The sequence below is a fragment of the Photinus pyralis genome, unplaced genomic scaffold (genome assembly GCF_008802855.1).
Source record: "Photinus pyralis isolate 1611_PpyrPB1 unplaced genomic scaffold, Ppyr1.3 Ppyr1.4_LG3b, whole genome shotgun sequence".
NCBI classification, from domain to species: Eukaryota; Metazoa; Arthropoda; class Insecta; order Coleoptera; family Lampyridae; genus Photinus; species Photinus pyralis.
Window position 1 is genome coordinate 16944117 of NW_022170510.1, and position 17132 is coordinate 16961248.

Consider the following 17132-nt stretch of genomic DNA (forward strand, 5'->3'; position numbering starts at 1 on the left):
AAGTCACATGGCGTCAGGTCTGGTGATCTTGGTGGCCACGTCAAATTCTAAAATTCTAACACATAAAACGACTTCTCGCTTCCCGTGGCAGCCATTTTCTCTACTGTCTACACTAAGCGCGCAATTGGTTAACTACCTGGTTATATGTGGAAAAAAACTATTTGAAGTGCTCTTTCGCACAGTCGTGTTTCATTCTTATACGTGAAATACTTTTTTTGTACTAAACATTATGAAACGCCCTGTACATAACTGCGCGATATGGTGCAGTTATGCACTAGTAAGTGTTTGTTAGGTGTCAAGTGTTTGCCATTAATAGCATGCTAATCATTAGCAATTGATTTTTGGTAAGTTTTAGAGATATTTCTAAAATCGAGATTAAATATTTGAAGGGCCTACTTCAGGAAAAAATAGATTCTGCAAGCAAAACAAATTACATGAAAATATGGAGGATGCTGAAAAAATTACGACACTATATACGATTCGGAAGGATTGCCTGAACCAAAAATATTCACATTTCAATATAATTTTGGTCCAGTAAGAAGTTTAGTATTCTATTTAATCATATTTTCCTACAAATAGTTAAATAAATTGATTTCCTAAAAAAAGCTTTTCTTCGAATGTTTGCGCTAGTTAATGACAAAACAGAAATCAATGATAAAAAATAGCAGATTCATGGTAATGTAGTTTGAACCTACACATAATTTTTGATCAGATTCACAGTGCAATTGTTACTAAATTCCTTTTTCAGTTACCGTAGGTCATTTATTTTTGTTATTCTTTAATTAAAACAATATATGAGCATTTTATAGAAATAAAATTATTTTAGATCGCCAAGGACTTAGAACAGGCTTGTCAGCTTGAATTGAAGCTGAGCATGGTTGCCAAGTCCAAATACAGTGGTATTAGGTTTATCAGCAAACTGCTTTTTGTTATGAAGGCATACTTTTATGTTCATGGAATCAATGCAAAATGCTCGTTGGCGCTCTTAACAAAAAATGTTTGCTATCCTCCAACAAAGTTTCATTATTAACCCCAGAAATCGCAACTACTTGGGAAAACTAAAGCAGTAAATTATTTAGTTCTAAAAACCATTTCTTTTTGCTGCTGCAACAATATGCATGTAGCAATTCTAAATTTGTTACCACAAGGAAGTCATTTTTTTCAGTGAAATTACATGAAAATATAGAGAATGTTGAAAAAATTACGACACTATATTGCACGATTCGGAAGGATTGCCTGAACATGAAAAAAATATCCTCGTTTCTTAAAAATATTCAGGAGTTTAGTTGAGAGTTTATATTATGGATTAGTTTTGACATTTCAATATAATTTTGGTCCAGTAAGAAGTTTAGTATTCTATTTAATCATATTTTCCTACAAATAGTTAAATAAATTGATTTCCTAAAAAAAGCTTTTCTTCGAATGTTTGCACAATAACTTCCACAACAGCTAGTTAATGACAAAACAGAAATCAATGATAAAAAATAGCAGATTCATTAAATTTCATTTAGGTACGCTTGGCATGTATCACCTACAAAGTTTGAACCTACACATAAACAACGCCATTCTTTGATCAGATTCACAGTGCAATTGTTACTAAATTCCTTTTTCATTTACTTTACATGTTACCGTATTTTCTAATTAACTATATATCCCATTGATATAACAATAATATAAACGTCATTTATTTTTGTTATTCTTTAATTAAAACAATATATGAGCATTTTATAGAAATAAAATTATTTTAGATCGCCAAGGACTTAGAACAGGCTTGTCAGCTTGAATTGAAGCTGAGCATGGTGCCAAATCCTTTCAACTCCTTTTCAAGAAACCATTCCGTCTCTTGGTGTTCCTGTCGAGATGGAAGATGCAAAATAAAATTGTAAATGTTTCTTTTGTCACACCAACCCCAAATGAGTCGAGCAATTGTGTTAAGGTTCTGTAATCAAACATTTCCCATACATACGATTAATCGTAACAATGGCAATGAAGACTCAGAGCAAAACATTTTAACCCAAATAAGATTTATAATGACTCTAATTCATTAATCTGAGTACTGTGACTTTGTTTCTGTGACTGGGACTAAAAACTAAAAGGGTTGTTACCATTACCACAGAAAAATTTATCTGTGCCATTACAGTATGCTCCCCAACTGGTTTCGATGCAGTAGTAAACATTCTATACCGAAAGTGTCAGAACGAATAGGATTACATAAAACCTCCAATTTACTGAATGTAAGAAGGAAGCTCTCAATTTAGCCTAATCATTTTTGAAGGATCAGTGTAGGGCTAGGTATCTTTTGTATAGCTGGGCTGGGGCTGCAGATACCAGAGATCCAACAAATCTTGAGAATTCTAAACTTTACACCCTTGTACAAGAATGAAATGTTTGTTAAGCTTAATCAATTTAAAGCGTCTATCCCGTGGAGAGATAAAGAGATCGTTCTGGAATTATAAACAAAACCTGCAATTCTGGTTAGGTATAAACAAAGATAAATGGGCTATTTTGTCTGTAGTATAAAAGGTTACTTTTGTTGGAATTCACCATAAAACCTATAATTATGTCAAGTAGCTATACTGTTTTCGTTACGTTGCCAATGCACTCTGATTTTGTTCTGCGTAACTGGAGCTAGACAAACCACAGAACATAAGCATTTTTCTCTAAGCAGACTCGGGACAAGTTTTAAAATGTTATGAATCCCAGTGTACATAGCTCAACCCGCAAGGGCAATAGCTCCATTTGCATAACCTACCATTGAAACAAAAACGTAAATATTTTCTATGGCAGGCGTGAATGGGTGAATTTTTTGGGTCCACAGTAGCCTCCCATTTTGAAATGAGCAACCGTAATAAAATTATTAAGCTGCTTAAATTCAAAATCAATCTAAGTACTAGACCAATTTAGCTTCCACTTCCATACTGTCATTTTTGCCTAACAGGCTCAAAATATCTGGTGGATGCATGTTCCCAGACTCGTCTGCTGTAAGCTCCAATTGTTTCATCTGCAAATCGGGATTGCAATAAGGCAACAAATCAAGAACCACGGTCTTACACAACCAAAAAGCTTTGAAGCTAAGAAAGGGTAAGGCCGCTTTACATTATAAGATCAAGTGTAATAATGACATAACTGAGTTCACTGTCAGTTTTGTAGGGTAAACACCCTAAAAAATGCCCTTATAGATACATGAACGCTATACCACTCTACTATCTGCTACTTCCACAATAACAAGAAGAAGGGCCAGGGGAACGTAAGGTGTCAATCTACCACGTGCTCCTGGCGACGAAAAAGGCGGCCGGCTCTTTCTCTAGTCGTTGATCTATTTACTTTAACAAAAATCCAAAGCAGTCTTAACAATCTGGAGAAGGGTTGCGACTCCATGCGCATGCGCAAACTACGCAATATTTATGGATATATTTCTTTGAAATTTTAATCACAGATGCTTCTAGTAAAGACAAGCATATCGCATGCTGTAAAAATCAGATGTTCGCACTGCGCAACGTTATTTCTCTTATGTATAGAGATATTTTTTGAAATTTTAGCAACAGATTCTTGTAGTAAAGGCAAACATATCGCATATTTTAAGCATCAAGCACGTATGGGTGAGCAAACTACGCAACGCTAAGTTTCTTATTTATAAAAATATTTATGCCATAGGTATAACTTATTTTCTTTTCACACACAATTAGTCCGTTATATGAACTTTCGAAAGTACTTAACAATTCATGGAAAATGCGTTAAGGTTATTCGCCTTAAGGCGAATACATTTTTTTCATTTTTTAAGAATGTTTCGGAAACATTAACTACAATGTTATGAGGAAGTAGATACTGGTGCGAGAACGGAATGTATCAAGAGACAATAAATTAATGGGAAAAAACCGTGAACGTCACTTGCGATCGTGATTTTTGCAACATCCTCAAAAAAATTAACTGGGACTGTCGAACACTCCGCAAAAGCCTTATTGCAAATCCTGAAATTCCAGGATGTGTGGACGCTCTTACACGCTCATACAACAGAAATAAAAGAAGCATCAAAGTTGAACGTAACATGGGGTCATACAAGTGGAGCAGTGTTCAATACATTGGGAAAAGATTTTATGAAGCCTGTCGATATAAACTTACAAAAGTAGTGTACTTCCAGAGGTACTCCAAATCTACTAAAAAGTCCTTTCACCAAAACGTCTGCCACAGTTGTCACTTCTTTATTTGGTATAGCATGTACTTCTGTTAATTTTCGTCTATCCACATTATATTGCCTCATTAGTGCTTTCTTCGTTCCTACTGGTCCGTTGTTTGTGGCACAAACTGCACATTTTCTGCACCATTCCTTCACAGCTTTTTGCATCTTAAGCAAGGTTTGCATCGGAATTACGATTCGTCCCGCGGGGCGTTCTGTCACACAATCGTAGAGACTTCATTGGATTAATGACGACTAACAGTTCCCTTCGAGTGCCACAATTGCGTTCCGGTCTTGAGAAAACTTTACTGAAAAATCCGATGACGCTCTCGTGCTCATCTTGCATTTGTGATAGTAGAGCACCCATTCCAACATTGTTATCGTCCGTATCTAACACGAAGTCCCCTTCTCTTCTACGATAGCTGAGATGGACGGTGGACCTGTCTGTAGGTATGGATTGAACGGTGTTTTGGCAGGTACACCTTTAGGTGTGTCGCTACCATAACACGCAATATTACAGGTGTAACCGAGATACCGGTCTGTGGGCGACTGTATCCCCTTGTAAAAGCGGCCTTAACCTCTCAAACGTTGTGGGGGCGTTACACAAACAAAGCGTATGACTGTAAATTGGTTGGGCATCTACCGCATTTATTTTATGTGTTACCATATTGCTTCGGCCGACAAGTCCTTTCTCTGAAGCGTCTTGGTAGCGGCAAATTAACCTTTTAGCTTGGTCCTTTTGGATTACATGAGGCTGTGATCATGCCTTGAAGTCTTTCTCGACACTTCTAAATGTCATCACAACACGCGATTGCAGCTACTGGGGCATACGTTCCATTTTGGATTTGGTCGGGAATGAGTTCAAATTCATCATCCGAACAGGTGTTAGTTGTTCAGCATTTACTAGCACCTTTCCAATCAAAATTTGTTGACCCATATTCGTATAATTGGGTTCCCTCACTCCCAAGCAGTTTTCCTGGAGACTTTCATTCATGCGACCCATAACAACTTCCTCGCAACACTTCGGCAGGGTGGCATCATCCACAAGGATTACACGTAGCAGCTCGTCTCCTTCTCTGTGAAAAGGAATTTCTTCATGATCTACTCGAAGTACTTCATTCTGTAGACTATCGTGAACCCTCATCAAGTCCATTCCTAATAATATATCACCTCACTGGGTGGACCATAGTGATTTTCCACCGAATGTCAGCGGCTTAACTCGAATTTTTGTTGTACCAATACTTTCACACGGTTGAGGGCTTCTTTCGGGAGATGATTGCGGAGCAGCAAGGAAATCTTGTCTTATTATGGATGACACATCAGGTGTTCTGTGTTTTTCGGCCAGTGAGATAAATTTTCTTCGTCTCTTGGTATTTGACTTTTATTTCATTTTCTACAATATGAGTCTTATTTTGGACACTCTGTATCTGTATCATACTTCTTGTTGACCCTCTTCGATTTTATATTCTATATGACCTGGTGACCTGCTTTCATTTCTTGCATTAATTGCAGTTGCTCCATTTTTTCCGACGTAGATCTGGTCACTACTGGGAGAAACTTACACGAATTGTTTACTAAACACTACCCCACACCTGACACCAGTGTAACAGTCTTGAAATGATTTTTTAAATATTTGTTTCCCCCTTTATTTTTCAGTGGGCGGGGTTTCAGCCAGGTCTGCTCTACCAACCCAACCCACTATACATCTACAAATTAGCCATGCCCGAACCCGGATTCGAACCGGGGACCCTTAGAATCACATTTCACCTTTAACTGAACTGCGCCATACGGGCCGATTGATTTATAACAGTTACAATATTATTTATCACTTACACGATTTTTAACTATCTTACTTCGGCGTTCAAATAGGTACTGTCTAAAACGAAATTCGATTTGCTTATATAGCTAACGCCCCTCTTTCTCGAATGTTCTGGAACGCTTCCGAGCGCTCTCGATTGTTGTAGAATGTTCTCAAACAAACACATCATGTTACCCGGAAAGAATGCATCGTGTCCGCTTTCGTTTCTAATCGCCGATTACTAATCTTTTAGAGCGCCTCAATGTCTATTGAGAGTTCTAGAATATTCGCTACAATATATACATAAAACGGTTGTATATAACACGAAAGAATGAGATCATATAAAATAAGTACCTATTCCTTATACCAATCTCATTTGTGAGCTAATAGGTACCTATCTCTAACAAGCACAATACGCCGATACGTGTAATTTTTCGTGGTATTTTGGATGTAGGTAATGAATATACCATTATTCTAGCAGGATAACCTAAAATGATGTGGCATACCTACATTATAAGAAACGTTTATTTGTCTACATATTCTAAACGCTTCTTGCACCAGCTTTATGAGTATTGACAAGCATTATACCTAATTTTGAAACGTAGAATATGCCCAATTTTTATTCGTATTTTGGAGGAAGTAAACAAACCAATACTATACCTAGCGTGGCAAACTAAAGAAGTGTTCTATATATATAATACTTTTATCGAAATAAAGCTAAAGAAAATCGTTTGTTCATATGCATGTAAGCGGAAATTATCACGTTTTGTTACCGCTCGCTAAGGCAGCTTTATTATCAGGGGGTGCGCGAAGGAGCGCGGTCCACATATGAGGACTTCGTACGCGACATCCAAGAAAGACGGTCGAGAAATAGAGCAATGTAGCGAGCCATTGTTACTGTTCAATAAACGCCCATTGCAAATTGTTGTATAGTGTTTAATTTAGGAGTGCAATACCCCTAATCCTTTACATCGTTATTAAGTAATTTTACATACATACGTAGAATGTAACGTAGAACATGAACTCTAAGGGTTAGGTTATAGATGAATAAAAGTATTATTTTAAACTTAAGGTATAAAATTGGTCCACAAAAACGTATACCATACTACCAATACCGAATTTATCATGTCGAACCGTTTATAGCCATTTATTAAACGTAAGTGTGTTGCCTGGGGAGAGAGTGGGGTAGAAAGAGGGAGTAAGTCATTAGCTTATTAAATCCTTGAGAATACTATCCATAGCATATGGGTTATCCGCAGGTACCTGAAATGTAGCCAATTAACAGCCGCTACCACAATATGAATAAAGACTTACCCTGTGGCCAGCCCTGTTAACCCAGTAAAGTGCAAAATTTCCCAGTTTCTTTTGGTAACCCTCATTAACCCCATTCACCGAGAGTACTGTTCTAGGAACTGTTGACCATTCTCTGCTTCTTGACCATTTCATGTTGTCAACCCACACTACTGTACCAAGCGTATCAACAATAAGGTCTAATTGACCACTAACTACTTGTACCTTTAGATTCGTTTCGTCTAATACTTTTGCAACTATAAACTACCGTTGTACGTACATACTTCGTTAACGAATTTGAATAATTACCTATATCAACAACAGGCTTCATAAAATCTTCTTTCAACGCATTGAATAATGCTCCCCTCATTTGGCCCCACGTTACGTTCAACTTTAGTGCTTCCTTTACTTCTCCCTTCATTAGCAAACCAATTTTATAAGAAACTTCGTCCACACATGGTGGAACGTCAGGGTTTGCACTAAGGCCTCTGTGGGATGTTTGACACTCAGTTTTAATTTTGTTGAGGATGTTGTAAAAATCAACATTATAAGCCACGTCCACAATAGTATATCCGGTCTTAAACCATGAATCTGTTGCCTCTTTGAACATTCCGTCTTCTATATATTTCTGCGTGCGCCTCGCACTGGCATCTACTGTCTCATAACCTTGGTGGTCTATGGCCCCCTTAAATATCTGTTGGTACTTCATGACATAATATAACAGTAATACTTACAACATTAAGTAGGAGTGGTGCCCAATTTAGCACAGAGTCTATTGGCGATATCCAAGCGTCGATCATGTTTACTCCTTTAATGTTGGGAAACCCTCTCTGTAAAATACACATAATTACAATTTATTTGTTTATAAATGTACTACCTTAAATAATTCTAGGGCAAATTGTACAGCCATTTTTCCTCCATACGATTGCGATGCAATGTAAAGAGGTACATAGCGAAATTCTGGCCTTTTGTTATAAAAACCTTGGAGACATGTTACAAGGTCATCCGCAATTTGCTTGTTGGTTGTTGTCAAATACGTTGTGTCGTTAACGTAGCTGTATCCTGCCCCAACGGGATTATCAATGAAAAGAAGATTCACATTCTTTACCCAAGTATGATCTCTAGGAATTCGATTGTGATCTATAGGTCCAATTTCCCCTAAATTTCCGAGACCAGTAGATGAAGCGCCCGGGCCTCCTTGTAGCCATATAACAAGCGGTTTTTTGGTGATATTGGCTACAGGCGCGGTTGTTTCGTACAACCACCAAAATTCAAAGGCACCAGGTCTTACTTCAATGTAACCCCAATCTTGCTCGCCTGGTCCAAATCCTTGTCGACCTAAAATAAAGTATAAAATGCTTATATGTATTGTTTAAAGACAAAAATAAATTAGGTTTTAGATTATTGTTATACCAATGGGATATCAAGAAACATTTATGAATGTATTGGGATTTACGTGTAATTACCATAGCATGTGGCTGCTAGTAAGCAAACGAGCACAAGAATCTTCATCGTGCTTTGAAGAATAACTCGGTAAGTAGTAATTCATAAACACCTTTAGCGGCTTTATACACCTACTAGTTCCATATCTGTTTCCTGTGTAAATAGATAATATAGAGATAAATAAGCAATTCGCCAATATAGTTAAATAAAAAATACCGATATGGAAACAAAATGAAGAAGGAGTTTAGTAGCAATTACACTGTCAATAAAATCTGATCGAAGAGTCGGGTTGTTTATGTGTCGGTGCTCCATGGTTCAAACTTTATGGGTGATAAATGACAAGAGTAAATGAAATTTTACGAATCTGCTATTTTTTATCATTGATTTCTGTGGTATCAATAACTACCTATGCCACTTAAAGACATTGTAATTCACTTGGAGTGTTTATTCCGGGGTAATTACACAAGAGGTTGATTCTTAATCAGATAATTTTATTTTCTCTAAATCGTCATTAAACCTTGATTTTAATGCTCATTATACGCCCGCCGCCAGAAACAAATACCAATAAAGTTATTTCAACAGATGGTGTGGTAGAAATTACGTTATTTTGTGGACAGCTAGTCCTGACCTTGTTTTTATTGAGTTTTATAAAGGGCCCCGTTCCAGAATATTTTGTCCACAAAAGGGAAGACCAACCTTAATTTAATTTGTCTAACTACAAAATGCTCTCCTGGAAGTGCCACTGAATAAGTCGTTGTCAACGGAACATATTATCCTCGCCATTAGAGATTTCCGGTACGTCATAGTTCACAATCGTATGGTTTAATATGAAAAATATGAGTCAAATTACTTCCGTAATAATGCCAACTTGATTAGAAAATATACTCCGAGATGGCGACAGCTGTCATTTATTGGATATTTATTTGAAGGTTCAAAACTGTCAAATCGCAGAAAGTATCGTTAGTCGATTTTGGTTTTTAATTGGTACAAAATATAACGTAATAAAGACGGTGAGAAAACAAAATCCTTGTAATCTAACAGGTCATTAATGCATTATTTTTACAGGCCATATGGTAAGATAAACCCACTGTTGTAAGCTGCCTCATTACAATGGAATTTTTCCAAAAATGTGAACATTTATTAATTACGCTACGTCAGAATTATTACAATGGTCGGGTGTTGCATTCATAAGTGAGTTTGTCAATAAATAATTATAAATTCACAATTAGAGCATTCAATTTATAGGTTATACGATTTTCATACACCCAGCTGCACATTGCAAGACTACCACTTTTCAAAGTTAGTCACTGTTACTTATGATGGTTTACAATAAGGATAAATTCAAAATGATACACTAAAGTCTAAATGGATATTAATTATGTTCAAAATATACTATGCGATCAAAAATGAGTTGCTGTCGAGTGGCCTTTGAAATTTTTGTTTACATTGAAAATCGTATTTAACTTCAACTTCCAAAGGCGACTCGACAGCAACTCAGTTTTGATCGCCCGTTATTATAATATACGACTGTCACTATCACTCTACTTTCATATTTATACTTTTTTTACATGTGCGTGACAGGTAAACAATTAAAAATCACAAGTGCCAAACAAATATACGGAAGAACTATTTTAGTCAAATGAGAGTTCAAATTCATACGGTTTACAAAACGCATTGGTTATTGGTTTTTGTTTTTTCTCTTTCTACCACATTATCTCATTCAATAACTCACTTCGTTTCCTTCAAATGCACTTCGAATATTCACTGTCTTTATTTGATGTGCTGTTTTTCATGTGACTTTACTATAAACGTTTTTGGTAGCTAGAGTCATTTACTTATGACGTACCGGCAATCTCTAATGGCGAGGATAATATATAGTATTCTCTACCACCTCTACTCTACTAATTCTCTAGCTAGATCAGACGGAAATATGGATATACAATTTTCCAAGGTATACCCTACTTCAATTCACACATCACGTTCACACCTTCCTCACAACATTTAAAACTAAAGAACTATTTAAAATCGAAAGCCTAGGAAAAGTGACGATGACGACGTCGAGCACAATCTATTCCATTATGAAAAAATAAAAATTACGCAAAGCTGCCATTTTGACATATGAAGTTGTTAGTTTGAACTCAAAAAATAAAGAATTGTCTCGCGTAGCACCGTTTCAAATGCCATGCTCATGACAGTATACGGTTGAAACCTTATGGGGGGGATGTCCTCACTATATAGCTATATATAGCTGTATATACCGGCTTTGTAGCTCAGTGGTAGAGTGTTAGGCTACAAAACTGGAGGTCGGATGTTCGAACCTGAGCTGAGGTAGGAATTTTTTATCTGTGGCAGAGATGGGAATTTCCTTAGATCAGTTTCGAGCATTCCGCCGGCTACTCCGAATTAGGTTTTCCTGCAGTTTTCTTAATTCCTAAGGTAAATACCGGAGTAATATAGAACAACCCAAGACCTTCTGCAGGGGCACCCCTAAAAAGCATTATGCTGGGGTACTTTAATTGAGCGTAAGCCTGGTTCAGAGCCTAGAACAGGAGAGACAATAAACAAATAAATAAAAATATCGTGCGCAGTTTAAGAAGGAATTTACGTGCATCCCATATCCGGAAGGCCCGCCCTGAACTCTCGGCTTTCCAAAAAACTGCTGCTTCTTCAAAATGTACATTCGGCTATGATTTTGCTGGAAGTCGAAACGTGTATGTTTGACTTAGGGGTACAGGCCAAGAGTTTCTGTGAGCCGGAAAGCTGAAATGAGTTTAGTTTAGTAGTTTTAGTGTTCTGCAATAGTATTAATAACTATATGGTAAAGTCCGACAATTTTCATGGTCTAGAGGTCGCATTAGCCCCCCAACCCTATTATTTAGCTGTGGGTATGTTATTACTATGTCTTCTTGCACTATTCAACATCCCTGAAGCGCATTTTATCTCTGTATTTCTACATATCTATATATTTAAAGAACAGTAGGTGTCCCAAGTTGTAACCCCAAGTTGACATCAGGTATGTTGGTATAGAAAACTTCTATTTTGTAAAATTCAACTTGAGACACGCTTATTGTTTTTAAAAATGTAATTCGGATATCGGAGACAATAGAAAAGATTCATTGTAATAAATATAATATAGTTCACATTTCCAATGAGCCTTATACATGTCTACCAGGTGGCCTATTAATCTTGAAACAAACTACGCACAATTCTATGATAACCTTCATTTGCAAAAATTCTTGAAAAAGCGAATGAAAAAGTGCAAATGTCAACAAAACCGGTACTTTGCGCAAAATATTTGTTTAAGTACTACTTTTTCTTGCCCATATTACAGAAACTAGTTAAAATCGTGATCTCGCAACCGACGAAAGCACATTTTCCCCGATCAGAATGAGTAACTCGAAAAGGAAGTGACCAATCCAAATAAACTTTGGTCGTTCTGGGCTCTGTGCTGTACTACACCGTATATAAGAAAGAAACCACAACGGAAAAGCTTAAACTGGAGGAGTAGTAGTGCTAGTGGTACAGACCAAAACGTTCATTTCCCTTTTGGAATTTCCTTATGAAAACATGTAAACAACGTGCAAAGAGGGAATTATGCCTGAGGAATTGTTCGGGTTCAAGAACATATATCAGTTTAATTACGCCGTATCACTCTCTTTTACATTACCTTGTGAAATTTTCGGCATTATTTATTTGGTAGGGTTCGTCCTGCGAGTAACCAACATACATTATATTACACCTGGTGGTGAAACTTAGCAAGTTGGAATCACATCAATTAACTCCGAGTTACGTATGCATGCCCGGTACCTCAATTGCTCTGACAGGGCGAAAAACGGAGAAAAAGCTCAGGGCGATCCTTTTTTGCAGAAGATGCCAGTTCCCCCTAACCCATTCGACATGAAACCTACTGCAGGAAGAAGAAGAACAGCTTACCAAGCACCTCACTATGACCGGATTTCGCTAAATAATCTTCAGATGAATTCTCTGTAGTAAAAATCAAAACATTTGTGTTTTCTAGGTTCTGTTTTGTGAAATTGAATTTTTTTTTTAAATTTAAATAATTAAATAAAGTTCAACTTAGAGTCACTATCTTCAATAAAGACCCCAAGCTAGAAAGGTTGTGTGTTTAAAAGCTAGGCAATGTTAGTCATTAATATTTAGACTCTACATTAAATATATCTGCTTCTAAATTTTACCTCAGCTTCAAACTGACATTGACATTAATAGTATATTAAGATACAATAGTGTACAATCAAGTCTTTAAGGCACACGCAACGAGTTTAACGTTGCAAGTGCTTTAAACACCAATTGTACACAGTATCTTATAGTATTTCTTATTATACCTGTAGTATAATTTAAAAATAGGAAATACAATGAAATCATATTGCCGTTATACTCGAATACATGTCTAATTAACTGGGCTGGGTGTTCGTAATTTCACGATTGGAAATGTCACTTGACGTTTGCTTATAAAAATCATCGTCTTTGTGAATAAAACGATTTCCGTTGAAAAGGATAATACATCGTCCTTTAAATCGCTTGTTGTAAAATCTAAACAAACGTTGGTAGGTGTAAAAAAATCCAATCCAGTAAAGCCTATTATAAAGAATATGAAAAGTTGTTTCCATGGGTGAATAGGAAGTTACTTACGAATAAACTCTTAAATGCATCGATAATGCTGGTATAGGTATATGAAGGAAATGTCAAAGGTATTTAAATCTTTTGGTGCATTCATTCAAAACTTCAAACACCCAGATGACAGTTTCAAAAGTCATCCTTGAAGTATCATTAGGGGAGACCGGGGTATAATGATCCCCCTAAGCTTAAAATTTCAATAGGTCGGCATCTAAGTGAATAACAAATGTTGTTCCCCATAAGAGTTATTGACAATACTTAGGGCGATTATAATAAGCATCATTTTTAGTTCACCCGAAAATCATTTTTGGAATTTACTAATTTTTTTGAAAGTCTATAAAAGGATCATATTACCCAATAGTGTGAGGTCAAATGATCCCGTTCATGGGTAAAAATGATCCCCCCTCTATATATATATATATTTATTTATTTTTTAAACAAAGTAACACAACTACATTAAGTAAAACAAAAAAAACATGAAATTCTGTAAAGTATTTAAAAGGAAAAACGTAAACGTAATTAAAATAACTGCCTTTTGTACTTGACACTTGTACATGATTGGCATAAATCACACGTGAAATGGTCTTCGTCCTCTTCCACCCCTGCACATGCATCGTGGGCCCATCTTAAACATTTGCTGCACTTAATCCATCCTTCTCCATCCTTGGCATTGGTGTAGGTTTCACAACAAAAAATGCATTCAGCATCGGATGCATCACTGTCGCTACTTATTTCATTGACCTTTTCTTTCTTCTTTGTCCGTTGTTTGGGATTAACATTTTCTTTGTTAGCCAGCTTTGGTTTTTTATTTTGTTTTTTCTTTTCTTCTGCCTCATCTTTCTTCAGTTTTTCTTCCTCAAGCATATTTTTATAGGGCGTGCTTGTAAGCAACACCGTACCTACTGATTTTCTTTGGCGAACTTGTCGCTTTCCTTTTATTTTAGGGAGTGGATGACAGACCGTTGGTGCCATAATGAATGAACTTTCTCTGACCTCATCTGGAATAGGGGAATCTAATTGGTTACTTGGACCTGGAAGAGGCGATTTTTCCAACGAGTCACCGTGGTTTACTGTTTCTCTGGCAGGAGAGTTATGTGGCACCTCATTTAGAACAGAACTAGGAGAACTTCTTTCAGCAACTTCATCGTAGCGTTGATCAGTAACATCTGCAGCAACGAAATCCGCATCTATAAAAACATCGGGGTCGTAGGGCACTATTCCTGTCTTCTTGAAAGCATTAATTGCATTACTGGGCATTGCAGCTTTCAGATATGCTTCTGAAAAAATTTTTCCTATTTGGAACACTGTTACTGTTCGACCTGGGTTGTTGTTCATCCACTTCTCTAAAGACTGATCCATATATCGACTTAACGGGTACATTACCCCAACATCCAACGGTTGGAGTTTGTGCGTTGTATGTGGTGGTAGGCATAAAATACAAACACTATTTTCCCTTGCCTTTGTTACCACATTTAAGTTTTTGGTGTGGGACAAATGCCCGTCTAAGATCAAAAGCACAGGCTCCTCTTTTGAAGGTTTGGTGAAATTTAAAAAGTGATCAAACCACCGTTCAAACATGTCAAGCTTCATCCAGCCACTCTCGTTGCATCCAAATATACTGCCTGGCGGAGTGCCGTCCATTAACTCTAATTTCATACGTTTTCTACTAAAAATAAACATGGGAGGCACGAAAACTCCCCCTGCCGAAGTACAAATTACTGCAGTTGCCGATACTCCTCTCTCAGCAGACGTAACACGAGCTACTTGTTTTCGACCCCTTTTTGCGAAAATTTTTGAATTTTTTCCGGGGACAGTTGATACCGATGTCTCATCGACGTTATAAATCTTGTGAGGAGGGAAATTGTGTTTTTCAATAATATTCTTCAACAATTCGAAAAATTTCGTTACAACTTGCTTATTGAAACCTCTTGCCCGAGCTGCAGAGGTTGCTTCTGGATTTCTCAAGGCAATCTCAGGATGTCTTTTTGTAAATCCAGCTAGCCAATCGTATCCTGCTATCTGCTTTTCGCGCGAAAAGTGGTGAGGGATATGATTTTTTTCTGCAAGTTGAAATGCCAAACGCCGCAAATCTGTTGTAGTCAGACCATACATCCTGCTTTCTAAATCAAGAATGTGACGTATCAGCTCGTTTTCTTGATCATTTGTAAACGTTGTAGTCTTGCCGCCAAGGTGTTTAATAGAATCCTTCGCAATCACATTCTTGTTCTTAGCTCTACGCTTCAGAGACATCAAAGGGACCCCAAATATTCGTGCTGCGGTTTTAAAGGGCATCCCATTATGTAATACTTCTTGTAATGCAGTGTCCATGTGTTCTGCATTCCAATTTTGGCGATTACTTTTGCGGTGATAAGTGCGAGGCATTCTGAAATAAAATGACCTAGGTAAGTATAGTTGTTTCCCCAAAAATAATTTAACTACATGGGGCGAGATGATCCCGGGATCATTTTGCCCATTTCTTGGTGATCGTTTTACCCCACAAGCCAATTTAGTAAAGACCATCACCTAGAAATTTTACGAAATCAAATTTTCGCTACGCTAACATACTAATTACAAACTTAATCCCAGGGTTGAGCAAATAACCAGACGCACGTTTTAAAAAATGCTTCCCCTACGTTATGTACACATTTTAAAGTTGCACTTACCTTACATCAACAACTGCTAAAACAAAAATGGCTGCTTCCCTTCGTTGTACGTTATTCGAACTAACAAATTACATTTGTCCGGCAATGCGCCTGTAAATCAGTTTGTAATTATGTGTCAAGTTGGTAGATGGTGTTAGTGGAAACCTTTAAAATGGGAGGAACCATTTTACCCCGAGGGATCATTATACCCCGGTCTCCCCTACTTNTGAGGAATTGTTCGGGTTCAAGAACATATATCAGTTTAATTACGCCGTATCACTCTCTTTTACATTACCTTGTGAAATTTTCGGCATTATTTATTTGGTAGGGTTCGTCCTGCGAGTAACCAACATACATTATATTACACCTGGTGGTGAAACTTAGCAAGTTGGAATCACATCAATTAACTCCGAGTTACGTATGCATGCCCGGTACCTCAATTGCTCTGACAGGGCGAAAAACGGAGAAAAAGCTCAGGGCGATCCTTTTTTGCAGAAGATGCCAGTTCCCCCTAACCCATTCGACATGAAACCTACTGCAGGAAGAAGAAGAACAGCTTACCAAGCACCTCACTATGACCGGATTTCGCTAAATAATCTTCAGATGAATTCTCTGTAGTAAAAATCAAAACATTTGTGTTTTCTAGGTTCTGTTTTGTGAAATTGAATTTTTTTTTTAAATTTAAATAATTAAATAAAGTTCAACTTAGAGTCACTATCTTCAATAAAGACCCCAAGCTAGAAAGGTTGTGTGTTTAAAAGCTAGGCAATGTTAGTCATTAATATTTAGACTCTACATTAAATATATCTGCTTCTAAATTTTACCTCAGCTTCAAACTGACATTGACATTAATAGTATATTAAGATACAATAGTGTACAATCAAGTCTTTAAGGCACACGCAACGAGTTTAATGGCACGGACGCAAACGGCAGTGCCTTTACGTTGCAAGTGCTTTTAAACACCAATTGTTACACTGTATCTTAGTATTTCTTATTATACCTGTAGTATAATTTAAAAATAGGAAATACAATGAAATCATATTGCCGTTATACTCGAATACATGTCTAATTAACTGGGCTGGGTGTTCGTAATTTCACGATTGGAAATGTCACTTGACGTTTGCTTATAAAAATCATCGTCTTTGTGAAT

General features: G+C 36.9%; 3 protein-coding genes across 13 annotated transcripts in view; 1 reads left to right on the top strand and 2 right to left on the bottom strand.

Moving 5' to 3' along the window:
- The window catches only part of LOC116166335 (homeotic protein antennapedia-like), a 269786-nt gene that overhangs the window by 101301 nt on the left and 151353 nt on the right, over window positions 1-17132 (top strand). The window lies entirely within an intron of this gene.
- On the bottom strand, window positions 6907-8836 carry LOC116166336 (retinoid-inducible serine carboxypeptidase-like). The gene is made up of 6 exons (XM_031481284.1): window positions 8729-8836; window positions 8140-8600; window positions 7997-8092; window positions 7572-7947; window positions 7287-7519; window positions 6907-7235 (listed from the first exon to the last, which is right to left on the bottom strand). The coding sequence occupies exons 1-6, from the start codon at window positions 8772-8774 to the stop codon at window positions 7179-7181; spliced, it is 1269 nt and encodes a 422-aa protein (XP_031337144.1). The 5' UTR covers window positions 8775-8836; the 3' UTR covers window positions 6907-7178.
- Window positions 13808-16196, bottom strand: LOC116166333. Its single transcript, XM_031481264.1, has 2 exons — window positions 16004-16196; window positions 13808-15723 (listed from the first exon to the last, which is right to left on the bottom strand). The coding sequence occupies exon 2, from the start codon at window positions 15720-15722 to the stop codon at window positions 13860-13862; it is 1863 nt and encodes a 620-aa protein (XP_031337124.1). The 5' UTR covers window position 15723; window positions 16004-16196; the 3' UTR covers window positions 13808-13859.